Source organism: Mizuhopecten yessoensis, unplaced genomic scaffold (genome assembly GCF_002113885.1).
Source record: "Mizuhopecten yessoensis strain PY_sf001 unplaced genomic scaffold, ASM211388v2 scaffold5519, whole genome shotgun sequence".
NCBI lineage: Eukaryota > Metazoa > Mollusca > Bivalvia > Pectinida > Pectinidae > Mizuhopecten > Mizuhopecten yessoensis.
Window position 1 is genome coordinate 1,219,288 of NW_018406089.1, and position 18,954 is coordinate 1,238,241.

General features: G+C 33.9%; 1 protein-coding gene across 8 annotated transcripts in view; it reads right to left on the reverse strand.

Annotated features, from left to right (window-relative positions):
• Nucleotides 1-18,954, reverse strand: part of LOC110450829 (glutamic acid-rich protein-like) — a 43,058-nt gene that overhangs the window by 15,402 nt on the left and 8,702 nt on the right. For 6 of the 8 annotated variants that reach the window (XM_021498588.1, XM_021498585.1, XM_021498586.1 and 3 more), the window contains exons 3-6: nucleotides 11,245-11,294; nucleotides 8,722-8,854; nucleotides 7,903-7,923; nucleotides 1,429-1,560 (exon numbers count right to left, since the gene is read on the reverse strand). In XM_021498588.1, the coding sequence (XP_021354263.1) occupies nucleotides 1,429-1,560; nucleotides 7,903-7,923; nucleotides 8,722-8,854; nucleotides 11,245-11,294 (336 nt within the window). Of the gene's footprint in view, nucleotides 1-1,428; nucleotides 1,561-7,902; nucleotides 7,924-8,721; nucleotides 8,855-11,244; nucleotides 11,295-11,484; nucleotides 11,569-18,954 lie in introns of those variants that run through there. The other 2 variants (XM_021498589.1, XM_021498584.1) reach the window with 2 other exon arrangements.

Below are 18,954 nucleotides of genomic sequence, written 5' to 3' on the forward strand. Positions count from 1 at the left end.
TGATATATCAGGGTGAGGAAACCAAACAAAGTTTTCATTTCAGAATAGGCATGTTCGCAAATTAAGCAGGTTTATTTTACATATACAGGAGGATGTATGCAAAGTGGAATCTTACAGCATGTATTAAGATATCAAAAATACACCCGGTCTCTAAAATATTCTGTATTTTATACGATTTTGCAATTACCCAGGCATTCAACTTTAAATTTCCACTAATTTTTCGTCAAATATGGTAAAATGAATTATACAAATGTGTACAACTTTCAAGTGGATTTTCTAAGTACGCTGGATTTTGGTTAAACAACTAAATGTGTTTCCAGCACCTGGTTTTACAATATTGGTCATTGCCATCCTTCTTCATGCAAATTTTCATTCATGAAGAAATGAGGAAATTTAAAGTTTGAAAATGATTGTTTTTAAATAACATGATAAATCTCTCGCAAAATATGACAAATTCATATTGTTATTTTATTAATAACATATTTTCTTCACAATACTGTCACATTATACAATTATGAATTTTCTTCAAAACATTCTCACCTACGTTAATGAATACACAATATTTTTATGTTTTCAATAACAATTTTTCTTTACAATGTTGGAGAAAAAAAAAGAGGAAAACAAGCTGACTTTAGAGGATAACAGTATTTATCCAGTTGTTTCGTCAATATTCAAGAATGTAGATCTAGACCATTTTTCATAGAACAAGGTCATAGAATGTCGACTCTAACCATTACACCCATACACCACCGACCACCAATTATGATATATGATATCCATGGAAATTGGTTTAATGGGGAGATGTAATTATAGGCTTGAATCAACACAAATGTTGCACTAGTTCTGTTTACTTCTTGTGCAATCAGCCATAAATGATGGATATGATGATTGACCCGTTTTCAAGTTATTTACAAACATAAACACTTATTGGTCGATTGGCGCTCTTAAATGTCCAAATTGAAAGCAAAAATCAATCTTATTAAGAAAAAGTAGTATTTTTAAGAAAAGGGCACTACAGTCTGTATCGTTATTAATGTACAAAGAATTCCACTTAAAAGCTGTATTATTTTATTTTGAATATTCTACCTTACATAAAGCAATATGAAATTACTTTTCCTTTCTGAAGAGTTACTTCCTTTGTCACAAATTCTTTTTTCATTTCAAATTCTCAAATTTCAAACAACTGCAAAATACATTGCAAAATGAATTGTGTTTGGGAATTCATCTGTACAAAAAGACTTCAACAAATATTTCATAATAAAATGTAATGCCAAATTGAAATCATATATTTAAACTTGGTGCGATTCTTCACCTTAAATGAGTTTTGGTAATTAGCATGAGAATGACCTTTGACCTCTTGCAATTGTGTCTAATTGATCAAACAACACTGACTTACCATTGATAATCATGATTTGACCTTTGACCTACCTCTGACGACCTCTTCAGAGCACGACTGTCTGAGACACCTGACCATTCCCGATTGAGACGTTGGCCCTGCTCACTTTTGTTCCAGTGTTCACTGTGAGCTGACTTCATCTGTCGTTTTTCTCCTGGCATGGTCTGTAGGGACATTAAAGTTTATAAATATAAACGTATAGGCAAATGACCTGATATGACAAAAACTACACTATAAAGGTATTTTTTGTTAACATTATGTACTGTATATCGGCAAGCTTTCACCCAGTCAAATACTAGCCCTTCACTGGAAAATTCTATTTTCGTCCAGTGTAAATTTCGCCCTCAACATGCAATAACTATATGGGGTAAATTCTGTACTTATAATAATCGCGGTTAAAAAATTGATGAATTCACCCTTATTGCAGAGGGCAAAAATTAAACTTCAGTAAACATATCCTGGTATTCAGTATCACGATAAAGAATTCTTTAAATTATATTATGAATGTTGCTTAATAAAATGACCCAAACAAACATTTATTATTTTCATCAAATATTTTTGTCTATTGCACTTAAGATATTTATGCTGCAATAAGCCCAGGGGAGCTAACACATACATGTACATGTAATCTCTGGCTGAAAGTAGGCACCTGGGCTTACTACAGGACAATGAAACAGCATTTGTTGACATTAATACTGAACTGTCATAGATACGGGTGGGCTTATTACCAGGCATGGGCTTATTACCAGGCATGGGCTTATTACCAGGCATGGGCTTATTATCAGATACATACAGTAACTATACAAAACAACTTCTGTTAAAACAGCACTGGATAATTACTCAATCATCAGCTTTAGCAATACATCTCATTAACAAAACACAAAAATGATGTTTTATTAAAATATTTTAAAACAATTTCTATAATACATCTGTGGAATTAAGCACATGCTGAATCAACCCTTTTTTCAAGATGATACTTCCATGAAATATAATCCTTTCCAAATTGTTCCCTTACAGAAACCATGATATTTAACCCAGAGGAAATGTTAGGCTTTTGCAGTGAATGCTAGCTGTTGATTTCTGATGGGAACATGGATGCATTATAGAAACAGGAATGTGTTTCGTTGACAACCAATTCTCTCACACTATGGTGCATTGATTCAAACAAAACATAAGTCTCCAAGAGTTACCAATCTGACAGTTGAAATTTTAATAGTATTTTATGAATAAAGATGTCCGCCATTAATGATAGAGGCAATTATCTCCCATTAGTTGGGAACATTGGCTATGACAGTAGACTGTGGCAATATTAGCCAACATGCTACCAAGATAGCCCAAGCTAAGTCAAATATAACTAAACCTGAACCCTGGTATAGTGCTACCACACAGATTTTATTAGCTTATACATGACAGCTAGATTAGTCCTAACAACAATTACCTCCCTTTAAAGCTCTAGTAAGTCCAGGAAACTCTATGAAATGTTTGCACATGTATTACCAGCTTACGTAGTGATCAAACACGCTAAAACAGAAGACTATCCCTAGCTACTGTCAGTTACCACTTTGGCATTGACAGATGGTTGAAGTTCATTAAAGGTAGTCTGTGGGAGGTATAATAAAGTCGCACAGGTGACAACGTCAATATCGTCAGCTCAACTAGGGAGTGGTTCTCAACAGGAAACAGCACAACTATTTTGTAGAATAAATATCTCCTCAGCATTGCAAGATCACAATCACAAAACTAAACTATAGATACCCAAGTAATAAATTTGATAAAATTTTATAAAACTTTGCTGGAGAAAAAATATTAAACCTGATGAAAATATCCAGTCTTCAATAAAGATTTCTTTTCCTTTGCTTCTAAACATTAATTTAACATATATATCTATATATTAAAAAAATATAAAATACATGAAAAAACAATAATTAATAATACTGATATGTAGCATTAACTATATTTATAGTTCAAACATATTGAAGCATACATTTACTTCAAAAACACATTTGACATGATATGTGTATCTACGATTTATCGACAAATATTTACTGTCTGAAGGACAATGGTAGACTAGCTATTATAAATCTTGGACCAACCTTCACACCAGACATCATCAAATGTCTCGAGGACTGATCAATGTCACAAATACAAATATCCAATGGAAATCACAGAAAATTGTACACAATCGCACGAGCATCGTATTAAAAAATCTGCCAAGAAATTCAACTGAATGTAAAATACAGATTTTATTACAGGCTTTGTAAGACCATTAGGGTCCACTCCCTCTGAGTAAATATTCTTCATATTGGATAGCATGGAAAATTAATTCTAAATGTCAAAGCACTGAGTATTTGTATTCAGACATCAGAACTGAAGGAGATTTACCAGAAGTAAGGGTGTTTTATTCTCAGTGTTAGGCACCGGTAGATATAATTGTATGATTAAATCTGAAAAGTAAACACAGGTCAAATTTCTCTATCTACATACGTACCTGAGTAATATATTTATATACATGATCAGGTCAGGTATTTAACTTTAGCACCCTCAAACAGGTAACACTATGTTGACAAATGCTTAAAATCGGTCCCACACAGATCACAAGAGTCTACCTAATCTGGGCCATATATAGCTGTAACTGATTAACACAGGAAGACAAGTTCACTCTAAAATAAAAATAAACATAGTTAGCCTGTTTCTGAAAGGAACGCCATATATTCCTTTACAATTTTTGTAGATATTCAAATTTAACAGCATATCTTTCACAATATGAATTCTGTGTGATCTGAAAACCTGAACAAACCAGACCCAATCAACTAGGAACAATCATACACATGCATTCCTTAACACATTTTTGTTGATATGAAAACACATGTACAATGACAGATATTTCATTACATAAATCTTGTGTATTTTGAAAACCCGTATTAACTAGACCTTTAGCTATGAACAATGCTATATATGCACATTTTTATGTAAATTGAATGTAAATAATCTGAAAACCTGTTTATTCTGAATAATTTGGTTAATTCATGAACATTAAAGCTTTGTCTTCACTGTGTACAAAGACAATCCAAAGTACTATTTAAAAAGTACATAATTTACCAGGGTAACAAATTCAAATCATGTGGAGAAAAAAAATCTTCAGTAAAAGCAATCGGCAGTAATTTTCATACCATACCTTTCTCCAAGCCATAGAAAATGTCCGTCAGTGTAAGACGCAACAGTTTCTGACCTTTATCGATGTAAACACTTCTCGATTAAATTCCTTCTGATTTTTAAGTCAACTTGACAGCTACCACAATGTCCAGTAACTTGCCAACAACACCCCAAGATAAATATTTACATTGGATATATCAACTGTTTGTCTGACATATATGTGGTCTATATCGTTAAAACGTCCAAAGATGGAGGGACATAGAAACTGAGAGAAATACTAAGTACCATCTAGGTCAATACTGGTACATTTGTATCAAGTAACGATAACAGGGATTCATTTGTGAGTCAGAAATATCTGGAAATGTCTGCCACAATATTTGTTCCTTACAAAGTCTCGTCAGCAAGGAGGTGTCGAACATATCCTGAACAGTGGTGACAATAACTACAAAGGCTTGACAGCCGGAAAGTGCCAGAAATATTCAGTCATGTTTCCGTCAATACCTACAAATCTTGGAGAAGTTCAAGAGAGCTAGAATCCAGTGCTCGAATTACGTACGGCTCATAGCAACAGCTACAGAGCAATGTACAGAATAACCACCACACGAGTCACATATATCAATATACACACAATTAATTGTTTTTTCAACAAAAGTATTAAGGCTATGTTTCACAAGCCATAATGACACCTGACCAACCTAGGAAATTTATTTTATGATTAGCCAAAACAGTGTATAAGGTTGTGTATTTATCGGATAAAGAATTATATAATGGTTAAGAAAAAAACCATTTTGAATAATTATAGTTAGTGAAATTAATTATTTCTTTACTTCACATTTGTTTTCATATTCAATATGTTTACATTTGTACGGTACATGTATTAGATAAATAAGATTGATTTTGTTTTGAATATTATTTTTTAATCATTTTTGTTAAAATAGATTACCGTAAATATGTAAGAAAATATTTTTTCAATGAGCAAATTATGGTCATATAAATACCACATTTCTTGATTGAATTATTGCTTATATAATGATTCAATTCTTGTTGTTCTAGAAATATTATTTCATCCACATGAATTTTAAAAAAGTTCTAGAACAAAGACGAATTAACTTTTTCAAACATTCCAGATTAACTCCGTTTAATTTACTGCCAAACCTTGTCCAGACTTATTCACAAAGGATTTAAAATCAATCAGATTTTAAATAGAAATGAAAACAAACAAATAGGAAATTAATCTGTAGATTTGAGACCGATCCCTTGGTAGTGTTGTGTATTAGTCTTGCGTGAATACATTAGCCAACAATATTTTACGTCGTTTCACCTTTCATTAAAGTTCTTCAGCTAATCCACATTTTACTCCATACTGACGTTAATACCGGGGGGGGGGGGGTAATTAATTTCCTCGTTTGATTGAAGAACATTCCTTTTTACATTAAACACCAAATACTTTTTGGTATTTTTTTCCGGTCATAGCCATTTAGCAGGCATACTAAATACTGTTTGGGAAACAGGACAATGCTATTATATTCAAGAAGTTCTGCAAAAAGGGGAGGGGCACCTATAAAAGGAGGGGCACTTATTGCAGTGAAAATGGTATCAATTTATTTAGTCATGACAGCTTAATATAGAAGGTTTTAGGTTAAGTAAAAAAATGAATGTAAAAGTAAGAATAAAATCACCTTGGAAACACATCTAAAAGTATACATCACACTTATATATTTCAACACTTGTCACTGTATATGCAATAATGGAAATTTCAATAAATATATGTGTGCAAAAATTAAAAAATATTACCACATGAATACCAAACCTACAGGTGTGCAAACATCTATATACACCTGTCCCCATCATACATACAGGTATAATACCATAAGGTGTGCACTAACGAAAATCTATCACCATTATTACCCAATTTTAAGGTGAATAGAAATAAACAAATATTATGTACACTATATATATATGTAAAATTTACAGTTGTGGAATAATACGAAAATATAACCAAATTTACAATTGTGCAAAAACTTGGACAAATATTACAAAGATATCATATTTATGGTTATGTGCAGGAATATTAAAGTAGTAAAAAAATTCACATGTGTCAAAATGGGAAAAGACACCAAATATTCAGCACATAATTGATAACAAATCTTAGGACTCAATTAACTTTTCCTTGTTTTTGGGTTTCCAGGAGCAAGATTGGCCTCTCAGTGAATTTCTTTTTGCCAAATTCTGTGGTATCGATTTCTCATTCTATACCTTGGAGCCTGTTTCAGGAGCCAGTTTGCCCATGCTATTAAAACTTAGATACCGGTATACATGTACATGTACAGACAGGTGTGCTGAGGAACACATCGCTATGGCTAACACGGGTGCAATTCAACGGGAACATAACATGCATGGATACTACAGAAAATACAGGTCATGTGGTAAATGTATGCAATACAATTATATTTTACTTTTGGATTCTGTAAAGATACCTTTCCTGCCAGATTGTCAGTTAAATATTTTCACACAAAGATACACAATTACGACTTAAGGCGGAGAGTCCCAGTGTTCTGTTTTGTATCTCCAACAAAGAAGAGTTCAAATTTGTTCTCCATTTTTCTGCCATGGAGTTATCTGCCCATTTATTATAGCAAATAATTATAAACAAAAGAAATATGTCTATTTTAATTACCTTTTTACAAAAATATCTATACCATGGAGGTTCAATTTCCCGACCCCTTGATCATAAAGCAGGAACATATAAATTTACAGTGCTGCAGTCATGGTATTTGTTATGTTAATGGTTTCAGCAATCTTACTTAAATTAATTCAAAATCTTCATAAAAATATAGAGGAAATTACAAAAATTTAACAGGGACATAACTTTTCAATGCTAAGACATAAACAGTAGAAAAATTGTGGGACTCTACCTTAATAACTTTAAAAAATTCAATTAATGTTCAAGTTTAGCATACTGGTAATACTTTTTGAAACCATTGTGAAAATGAAACCACAGAAAAAACATTGGATCTTTACAGAAAAAGGAACATAAATGGGAATGATAAATCAGGACAGCTTAACATGATGTTCTACAGGGGTGCAGTTTAAAATTACAAGGAACACAACATGCAATCTACTTTGTATAACATATACATGGGTATTTGTTTCATCTATTTAAAAAAAAAAAATACACCAAGATTTTCAACATTTTTCAGAAGGTGGTCAGCTGCATGCAAAGAATTTTTGAAATATTATTCTAAATGAAATTCAAAAATTGCATCTGATCACCTTCCAATGTAATGAATGTAGCCATTTGTTTAAGTACAAAGGTCAACTATTATATAAAGGATTTGAAAACAAATTCTCACCATGTCGAAATACCATCTTGTCTGGAACAGCAAAGTGTGTGGGATAAAGAATAGAATTGGAGAAAATACCATTTTTACAGCTGATTCACTTTTCAGTAAATCACAAGTCAGCGGTAGCTGACATAAAGCTCCACATGTTGGTATTTTACAAGTCAATAGTTATTCCAGATATTTTTCTTAGAAAGACAAATTATATCAATTACAGGGGGAAATCTATAGGTGTTTGCTGGGATTCAGGGAATCATCTAGCCTGGGAATCATCTTTGAAATCCATGTATTTCCCCCATTTATTTCATTTGGATCCCCACTCCCTCCCCTACCATCAGCACTAAGGCAATTTGGAACTCTCCTGAAGTTGGTATCGGGATTGTCACCTTAATCTGCTGTCTTAAGAGAATCAATGATGATGTAGCTGGTTAATTTATTTTGTTAAAGTCCTATTAACAGCTAAGGTCATTTAAGGAAGTTATCATCTCTGTAGGGTAATCTCTGATGTCAGCGCTATTTATACAGAACTGAAGTTCGGGTATCTTTGTGCCAAGAGAAAATATACTTCATGATACATGTTAATAACGACTGGTCACTGGAATGGACATATCAGCTTGTAACATTCATGGAAAATATATACAATGACCAAAATTTGATCCTTGAACCTCCGACCTCCAGGACAGACACTTCACTAACTTTGGATATCTAGCTTCAAAATTTCATAAGATCCAATCGCTAAGCTTCCAGGACATTTATTAGGTTGACTACGTTGATGAAGAACTTTCCACCAACTGATCATATAATCAAGTGTTTGACTGTTGAAAGACCTACCGCATTTCTACTAGAAGTGCTCCGGGATGCCCGCATAGAAAGGGTGGTCTTGGAGGTATTGGACATTGCACGTTTTCTTGAGGGAAGGACGGAGGAATGTGTGTATGGTCGGTTCAGTTTGGCTGATTTTAGTCTGTTGAAAGAAGACAAATATCAGAATGACATTTACATTTAACATTGTAAGTATATAACTCTACAAAACTACAGACATTCTATGATAAACATGTGTTTGGGAAATGACAGCATAAACATCCTTAATATTTTAAAGTGAAAGATCCCTCACCACTGTAGGCAAAACACTAGAGAATTCCTTTGTATTTTGTCATATATACATACAGTACTTACCTCCCTTCATTTCATTTTGGACTTCACTGTAGTGCAACTAGGCTAGTTTACTATCATTGACCTGCTAGCTCAGATCGATGGTTAGTGTGACAGCATAATGATCAGAAATCCTAGTCTGGCCTGCCTGCTACATTTTTATATATTTTTTATGTATTTTTTAACTATACCTATAATTACGAAAAAACCATTACATATGTACCACATCACAGCTAGGATAATATTTGGGGACATATTCTGATGTATTAATGGTGTAGTAGATCTGTATCAAATACCTATGCTACGAACCCTTCATCTGAATTTGAACAGAAAAACAGTAGATTTGGATGCAGTGAATAAAAAGAATTATTTTGATTACCAAGTGATTTTTTCACACTGACAAATATATCACTTTTGATACAGTCAAAGTGTGAAAGATGTCAGTTTTATAAATTAAAGCTGATCAAATTCAATATATCTCAATAGAAATATAAACAAACAACATAATTAATTAAATACAATACTAAGACTGAACGACCAGCATTGTCAATAAATGCTGATAATTACTAATAAGCTAATTATATTTCTTAAACAATCCATGACAATTGAAGCAACTGATAAAGTCATGTGTGAAATTTAAATTTCAACACCAGAAAATGATTTATAATACAACTGTATATAGACGTTTTGTATTAACGACTTTAATACCCATTTGTATAATCTAACGGCTAGTGGCTGTGTTTAGATGGACATGTTGTATGTTGGTTTTGTTGGTTTTGTTTGTTCATTCAGAGAAATCTCAGACATGCACAAATACATTATACCACTTCATTTGAAATACAACACAAATTGTCTTTTGAATTTATTTAAAAGGAATTTGTAACAAATGGTTAAAAGGCATTAGGTTGATTGTATTCATACACCAGTATACACCGTGACATTGCGTACAGGTTTAATCCCCAGACATATACACCTGGCGATAGACCAATACCCTGTCACTATCCGATACGAAATGTTGTTCTATTACCGGTCGTACAACTGACACTCCACTCACAAGTGCCTCTCAAACAAGCTGCTTTATAGCTTTGTTAAATCTATTTGCAAGAGGTTAGGAGGTTGACAGGTTTTTTGTTAACATTGTAACGGTACTATTTAAGAATTATTGTTGTGTCGCGTTGGTACAAAATAACGACTGTTCCCCTTCAATGTTGTTGTTCCAGATTTCCACAAACGATAAAAATAGGGACCATAAACTACGTGAATTGGGAGTTATTTAATCATCTGTTGGATCAGGATATGGTTAAATACATATATGGGTGTATACACATTATATATTACCAAACTGACAACTACTGTATTTGATATAAAAACTGCCCCTCCTTTGTAAGTACCCCCTATCCTTTTCCTAGTGCAACTGTCCTATCCCTTCGTAAACCTTCATGGAAATTGTCTATTGTGGCTTTGCTTTTGAGAATTTTGGAAGATGTTGCAATCATTCTAGGTCATTTTAGTTCCACTACGGTAAAACTTAAGTATCACCAATGTATGTGAATCATATCAGTTTTGAAATGTCTTTTTGATGTGTTTTGATGACCTTATAAAATGATAGAAATTATAAAACACATCAAAACACAACTTAATATTTTCAGATAAATTGAACCTTTTCATCTTATTGATCTTACTTTAATTCAGGTCGCTTAAAAGTTTTCTAGAATCAGAACAAATATGTCTGGAATATAATCCATTGAGTAATTTGGAGAATATAAGAGAACTTTTTCAGAGTACAAGCTTATATACCTGGTAAATATGATCTGATATATCATATGAGGTATCTTATATAATCATACTTGCCAACTCTCCCTATTTTGGAGGGTGATTCCAGAATTTGGATTCTGAAATTGATTATTTTCAACCATTGAGTGTGCTAAATTATTCAAATTTCTAAGATTTGATAATTTCATCTCAAAAGTCGCCATTGAAAAGTGTTTTTTTTCCTTGGGTGTACATACACACATCTACTTTAAGCTTTTAATTCCCGGCACGCCTAACTCACCAATGGAAAATTGAAATATTGGCAAGCATGTACAAATTTATGAAATACAGAATCAAAAAATCATTACTCTATGAATAAATGTTCAGTTGACTTGCCATACACCTATGAGTCAAAGATACCATTCTGAAAATGTCTGTAGAAAAACTTACTCAGCACTAGCCTGCATGACGTACATTTCAGGTGAGTCAGATCCCGGCATCTGTAACACACAAACAGAAATATTTCATCCTTTTATGACCTAAATGCAAAAACAAAATCAAAAGTTAAAAAAATAAGCTTTATTTATCTTAGTTACGACAATTCTGAACTAAGTTATAATATCACCTTATATTATTCACTCTTGTTCACTATTGCAATACGTTAGAATATTTCTTTGTTCACTTCTTTACCCTTCCTTTTTGGAGGTGTCCTCCTAGGCACCCGTCTCAATCTGACCTAGCTGTTGATAAATTCCAAAACAAACCTAACAAAATAACTGCGCAGCACAACAAATAAATCACAATGAGTGAGATACACCTGAAGTCTTAGAAAACCAATATATCATGGATACATATGCGTAGATAGAAAAAAGAAAAAGTTAAACACATGTTATATCCCCTACCACGATGACATTTACTACAAAGGCCCAACCTGGTACGTATTTAACCTTTAAAGTCATCAGAAATGCTTAAGCATATTTAAAAAAACTTTTTGGGATAAATTTCATTATTTGAATTCAAATCCCCACATATCACAAAGTGGTAAAACAAGACTTCTAAACAGGTTTGTAAGTACAACACCTATATATTATACAGGCCAAATTTTGCACCTCATTACCCCACAATGAACCAGAAACATATCAAATCATCGACATTAAAGCGGGCTAGGGGACTTATCTCCGATATGTCACCACTGTGTCAATGTCGGAGCCATATTGGTTTGGGTGTTAGGTCGTTAGACATAAAAGGCTTGAAGTATTTTTTAAATGTTAATGTATAAGGCTTGTAAACTCGATCAACTTTAATCATGGTTTAATTACTTAATGAACTTCTGACATACAAAATATAAGCATTACAGTAAATTAAAAAAATCGCAAGAATTCAAATTGGTTGTACAGGTATTAAAAGACAATCTCTTTCTCCTGTAAAGAAATAAACTGCATGTCGGTTGATGTACTTTGACAGGTCAACACAGTAAAAGAGCTGTTAAATTCACGGACATCTGTACTTCATATTTTTTTTTATATCATCCTTGCATCGGAAAATTCAAGACTTTAAAAACAACTCAAAAACCTAATAGAATTTGTAAATTTCATGATAAAGAAATGTAGATCAAGGATTACTAATTGCTAAATGATCATAAGTGAAATATATGCTACCTTTCGGTAAGGTTTAAAGACAAAAATAAAGTTGATATATATTATTATCAAAAAATGAGAAAATTAATACGTAAACTGGCCAATCAGAATTATTTATTGACAATGAATGGTGTTGCCTCAAAATAATATTTTTTTGTCTTTTTGAAACGTAATAAATTACAGAATATTCTCTGTTTCTTAAACGAGTATGCAGGGTGAATACTAAACATTTTCCCAACAGTGAAGTATCAGTAAAATAGAAAAGGCTTGTAACTGTCCCTACAAGGAGGCCGCTACTGACACCATTTGTAACAAGAGGACAGACAGTATAGTGTGCTTCCACCAGGGATCAAACCTGTGACACCCAGCTTCCCAGTCTGCTGGTCTACAAATAGAGGCAGATACAGGGAAATACCTTCCAGCAAAAAGCTAGATGGTGACCGTGACCATCCTCACAACAAGAGGCCCATGGGCTATTCTAGTTCACCTAGAATTTTATTTTCAATTTAAAAGCTGCCGAGTACCATACCAGTTTATCAAGAGTACAAGAAATACAATTAAGCTGCAAGAAGAACTAAATATGTTAAGGTAGGTGACCTTATAAAACCTGCCACAGATGTTTGATGAAGAATACTAGAGTATTGGAACTAAAAACAAAGTCTAAATCAAATATTGGTCACAGTGACCTACATTTAATATATTGGTGTAGTGACTCCTTAAGGAATATATATGAAGCTGATAAATATTTCATTATGATTTCTAGGGTACCAGTCATAGCTGTCAACCCTCCCTCATTAGGAGGGAGACGCCCTCATTTTGACCAAAATTTACCAATATCCCTCAAAACTCACACAAACTCAAAATCTACATCCTGTGGTCAAATGATCTCTAAGTTACTGCAGGATGTGTGTAATGATCATAACAGGCGTGTCCGAATCAAATAATCTCCTAGTTACTGCAGAATGTGTGTAATGATCATAACAGGAGTGTCTGAATCAAATAATCTCCTAGTTACTACAGGATGTGTGTAATGATCATAACAGGCGTGTCCGAATCAAATAATCTCCTAGTTACTGCAGGATGTGTGTGATGATCATAACAGGTGTGTCTGAATCAAATGCTTTCCTAGTTACTACAGAGTGTGTATAATGATCATAACAGGTGTGTCTGAATCATATAATCTCCTAGTTACTTCAGGATGTGTGTAATGATCATAACAGGTGGGTCTGAATCAAATGATCTCCTAGTTACTGCAGGATGTGTGTAATGATCATAACATGTGTGTCTGAATCAAATGATCCCCTAGTTACTACAGCGTGTGTGTAATGATCATAACAGGTGTGTCCGAATCAAATAATCTCCTAGTTACTGCAGAATGTGTGTAATGATCATAACAGGAGTGTCTGAATCAAATAATCTCCTAGTTACTTCAGGATGTGTGTAATGATCATAACAGGCGTGTCCGAATCAAATAATCTCCTAGTTACTGCAGGATATTTGTAATGATCATAACAGGTGTGTATGAATCAAATGATCCCCTAGTTACTGCAGGATGTGTGTAATGATCATAACATGTGTGTCTGAATCAAATGATCCCCTAGTTAGTGCAGGATGTGTGTAATGATAATAACAGGTGTGTCTGAATCAAATAATATCCTAGTTACTGCAGGGTGTATGTAATGATCATAACAGGCGTGTCTGAATCAAATGATCCCCTAGTTACTGCAGGATGTGTGTAATGATAATAACAGGAATGTCTGAATCAAATAATCTCCTAGTTACTACAGGATGTGTGTAATGATCATAACAGGTGTGTCTGAATCATATAATCTCCTAGTTACTTCAGGATGTGTGTAATGATCATAACAGGCGTGTCCGAATCAAATAATCTCCTAGTTACTGCAGAATGTGTGTAATGATCATAACAGGAGTGTCTGAATCAAATAATCTCCTAGTTACTTCAGGATGTGTGTAATGATCATAACAGGCGTGTCTGAATCAAATGATCTCCAAGTTGTTTCAGGGTGTGTGTAATGATCATAACAGGTGTGTCTGAATCATATAATCTCCTAGTTACTTCAGGATGTGTGTAATGATCATAACAGGCGTGTCCGAATCAAATAATCTCCTAGTTACTGCAGGGTGTATGTAATGATCATAACATGTGTGTCTGAATCAAATGATCCCCTAGTTAGTGCAGGATGTGTGTAATGATAATAACAGGTATGTCTGAATCAAATAATCTCCTAGTTACTGCAGGATATTTGTAATGATCATAACAGGTGTGTATGAATCAAATGATCCCCTAGTTACTGCAGGATGTGTGTAATGATCATAACAGGCGTGTCTGAATCAAATGATCCCCTAGTTACTGCAGGATGTGTGTAATGATAATAACAGGTATGTCTGAATCAAATAATCTCCTAGTTACTGCAGGATGTGTGTAATGATCATAACAGGTGTGTCTGAATCAAATAATCTCCTAGTTACTGCAGGATATTTGTAATGATCATAACAGGTGTGTCTGAATCAAATAATCTCCTAGTAACTGCAGGATGTTTGTAATGATCATAACAGGTGTGTCTACTGCAGGGTGTATGTAATGATCATAACAGGTGTGTCTGAATCAATTGATCTCCTAGTTACTACAGGATGTGTGTAATGATCATAACAGGTGTGTCTGAACCAAATGATTTAGTAGGTAATGCAGGATGTGTGTAATGATCATAACAGGCGTGTCTGAACCAAATGATTTACTAGGTAATGCAGGATGTGTGTAATGATCATAACAGGAGTGTCTGAATCAAATGATCTCCAAGTTACTACAGGGTGTGTGTAATGATCATAACAGGTGTGTCTGAACCAAATGATTTACTAGGTAATGCAGGATGTGTGTAATGATCATAACAGGTGTGTCTGAATCAATTGATCTCCTAGTTACTACAGGATGTGTGTAATGATCATAACAGGTGTGTCTTAATCAATTGATCTCCTAGTTACTACAGGATGTGTGTAATGATCATAACAGGGGTGTCTGAATCAAATGATCTCCAAGTTACTACAGGTGGTGTAATGATCATAACAGGTGTGTCTGAATCAAATGATCTCCAAGTTACTACAGGTGGTGTAATGATCATAACAGGTGTGTCTGGATCAAATAATCTCCTAGTTACTGCAGGATGTGTGTAATGATCATAACAGGTGTGTCTGAATCAAATAATCTCCTAGTTACTGTAGGATGTGTGTAATGATCATAACAGGTGTGTCTGAATTAAATGATCTCCTAGTTACTGCAGGATGTGTGTAATGATCATAACAGGTGTGTCTGAATCAAATGATCTCCAAGTTACTACAGAGTATGTAATGATCATAACAGGTGTGTCTGAATCAAATAATCTAGTTACTGCAGCATGTGTATAATGATCATAACAGGTGTGTCTGAATCAAATAATCTCCTAATTACTACAGGGTGTGTGTAATGATCATAACAGGGGGGTCTGAATCAAATGATCTACTAGTTACTGCAGGATGTGTGTAATGATCATAACAGATGTGTCTGAATCAAATGATCTTCTAGTTACTACAGGGTGTGTGTAATGATCATAACAGGTGTGTCTGAATCTAATGATCTCCTAGCTAGTTACTGCAGGATGTGTGTAATGATCATAACAGGTGTGTCTGAATCTAATGATCTCCTAGCTAGTTACTGCAGGATGTGTGTAATGACCATAACAGATGTGTCTGAATCAAATGATCTTCTAGTTACTACAGGGCGGGTGTAATGATCATAACAGGTGTGTCTGAATCATATGATCTCCTAGTTACTACAGGGTGTGTGTAATGATCATAACAGGTGTGTCTGAATCATATGATCTCCTAGTTACTACAGGATGTGTGTAATGATCATAGCAGGTGTGTCTGAAAAAAATAATCTCCTAATTACTGCAGAATGTTTGTAATGATAATAACAGGTGTGTCTGAATCATATGATCTCCTAGTTACTACAGGGTGTGTGTAATGATCATAACAGGTGTGCCTGAATCAAATTATCTCCTAGTTACTACAGGATGTGTGTAATGATCATAACAGGTGTGTCTGAATCAAATGATCTCCTAGTTACTACAGGATGTTTTTAATAATCATAACAGGTGTGTCTGAATCAAATAATCTCCTAATTACTGCAGGATGTTTGTAATGATCATAACAGGTGTGTCTGAATCAAATGATCTCCTAGTTACTACAGCGTGTGTGTAATGATCATAACAGGTGTGTCTGAACCAAAGGATCTACTAGGTACTGCAGGGTGTGTGTAATGATCATAACAGGTGTGTCTGAACCAAAAGATCTACTAGGTACTGCAGAGTGTGTGTAATGATCATAACAGGTGTGTCTGAATCAAATGATTTCCTAGTTACTACAGAGTGTGGGTAATGATCATAACAGGTACGGGGGGTCTGAATCAAATTAAGGCTATAATGAAGTTATTTTGATACATAAAAAGGGTAAGATAAATTAAGGCAAATTGATCTCCTAGTTACTACAGAGTGTGGGTAATGATCATAACAGGTACGGGGGGTCTGAATCAAATTAAGGCTTTAATGAAGTTATTTTGATACATAAAAAGGGTAAGATAAATTAAGGCAAATTGATCTCCTAGTTACTACATGATGTGTGTAATGATCATAACACACACCCTGCAGTAACTAGTAGATCATTTGATTCAGACACACCTGTAATGATCATAACAGGTGTGTCTGAACCAAATGATCCCCTAGTTACTACAGAGTGTGTGTAATGATCATAACAGGTACGGTGTGTCTGAATCAAATTAAGGCTTTAATGAAGTTATTTTGATACATAAAAAGGGTAAGATAAATTAAGGCAAGCAGTTTCAGTCGCGTTTCACTCACTTTCTCCCTCGTTGGAAATGTGAAATGAGGGAGATCTTCCACATTGGAGGTTTCCGAAATTGACACCTATGATCGGTTATAGAGTCTGGAGATAAATTTATACAAAGTTTGCACTTAGCTCCATTACTGATACTCTAGAAATGCAAAGTTGAACTAAAATGGTGTACAAATGGACAGACTGACCAAAAACACGAAACACTATTACCATCTCTCCACCATATAATGTGAGGGCATAAATACATGAAAATACAGTATACTCATGCTAAAGTTGAAGTCTCAATTAAAGGAAAACATTACATAAAAAATAACCTGTTATCATAGTTGTAAGCACGCTTTTAGAGACATATAAATATTCATTTTTTCCCCCACAAAACACTAGCATGCAATTTAGCAACATTCAAGATATATCAGGACTATTTTACATGTATATCAAATCAGGTGTACACATACTAAATACAAACAAATCTGTTTTTTAACTTTTACCCGTATAGACTTGTAACGGTAAATTATTGATTGAACAGATATGGTATTAAAACCCACTAAATCAAATGTACTTAAATGTGAGTTTGTCTCACTTCACTAGAGCCAATACACCCAGACTAGTCTCTCAAAGATTTGTTAGATTTGCAATTCCTTACATCAAAAGTTTTAAATGAAAACAAATTCATCTTAATTTCTTTTTATTCTGAATATTTTTTTAAGTATCTCAAGATGATTGTTTAGGGTAAATTTACTTCAAATTTTTGTTAAAATTTCCATATTTTTAAGAACATACAAGAACTTAACTGTGTAAAATTTTCAGTAAGATAACCATACTTTAAACAACTTAATACAGACCTTCAATAGCCAGGGCAATCAAACCACACTTCAAATAACATTAACAAAATCATTTTACAAAAATAGCTTCACATGTTTTGTAGTGGCATATTATGGTTTTTTCAATAGTTTTCAGCTCAGTAACAATTTGACCAATAAAAAAATGAAACTAGCTTGTGTTAACTATCGACCTTTCCAAAATCAGCTATCTGATGTAACCTCAGTTACAAAATAAAGCAAATTTGTACCAGTATCTTCAGATGAAATAGTATAGGAGGCCCAAGGCAATGATTCGGGTCAAAAGTCAAAATACAGGTCATTGCGACCTACTTTTGGAATGAAGCAATTTGTGGTATTGCTATCACAAGTTGCACCTGCATACCAATATATTATAACTCCGGGTGGAATAGTATAGGAGATATATGCTACAGACAAACTCTTTCAATGATTGAAGTCAGAGGTCAAAATATATAGGTCAATGTGATCTACTTTTCATATGTACAACATTTTGGTCAATATACCAAAATTATTTTTGACCTACTTTTCAAATGTACAACATTTTAGTCTACCAAATTTGGTAGCTCCAGGTGAAACAGTACAGGAGATATACCACAGACAATTGGTTTGGTAGACAATTGGTTTGGTAGGTCCAGGTGAAACAGTACAGGAGATATACCACAAACAATTGGTTTGGTAGGTCCAGGTGAAACAGTACAGGAGATATACCACAGACAATTGGTTTGGTAGGTCCAGGTGAAACAGTACAGGAGATATACCACAGACAATTGGTTTGGTAG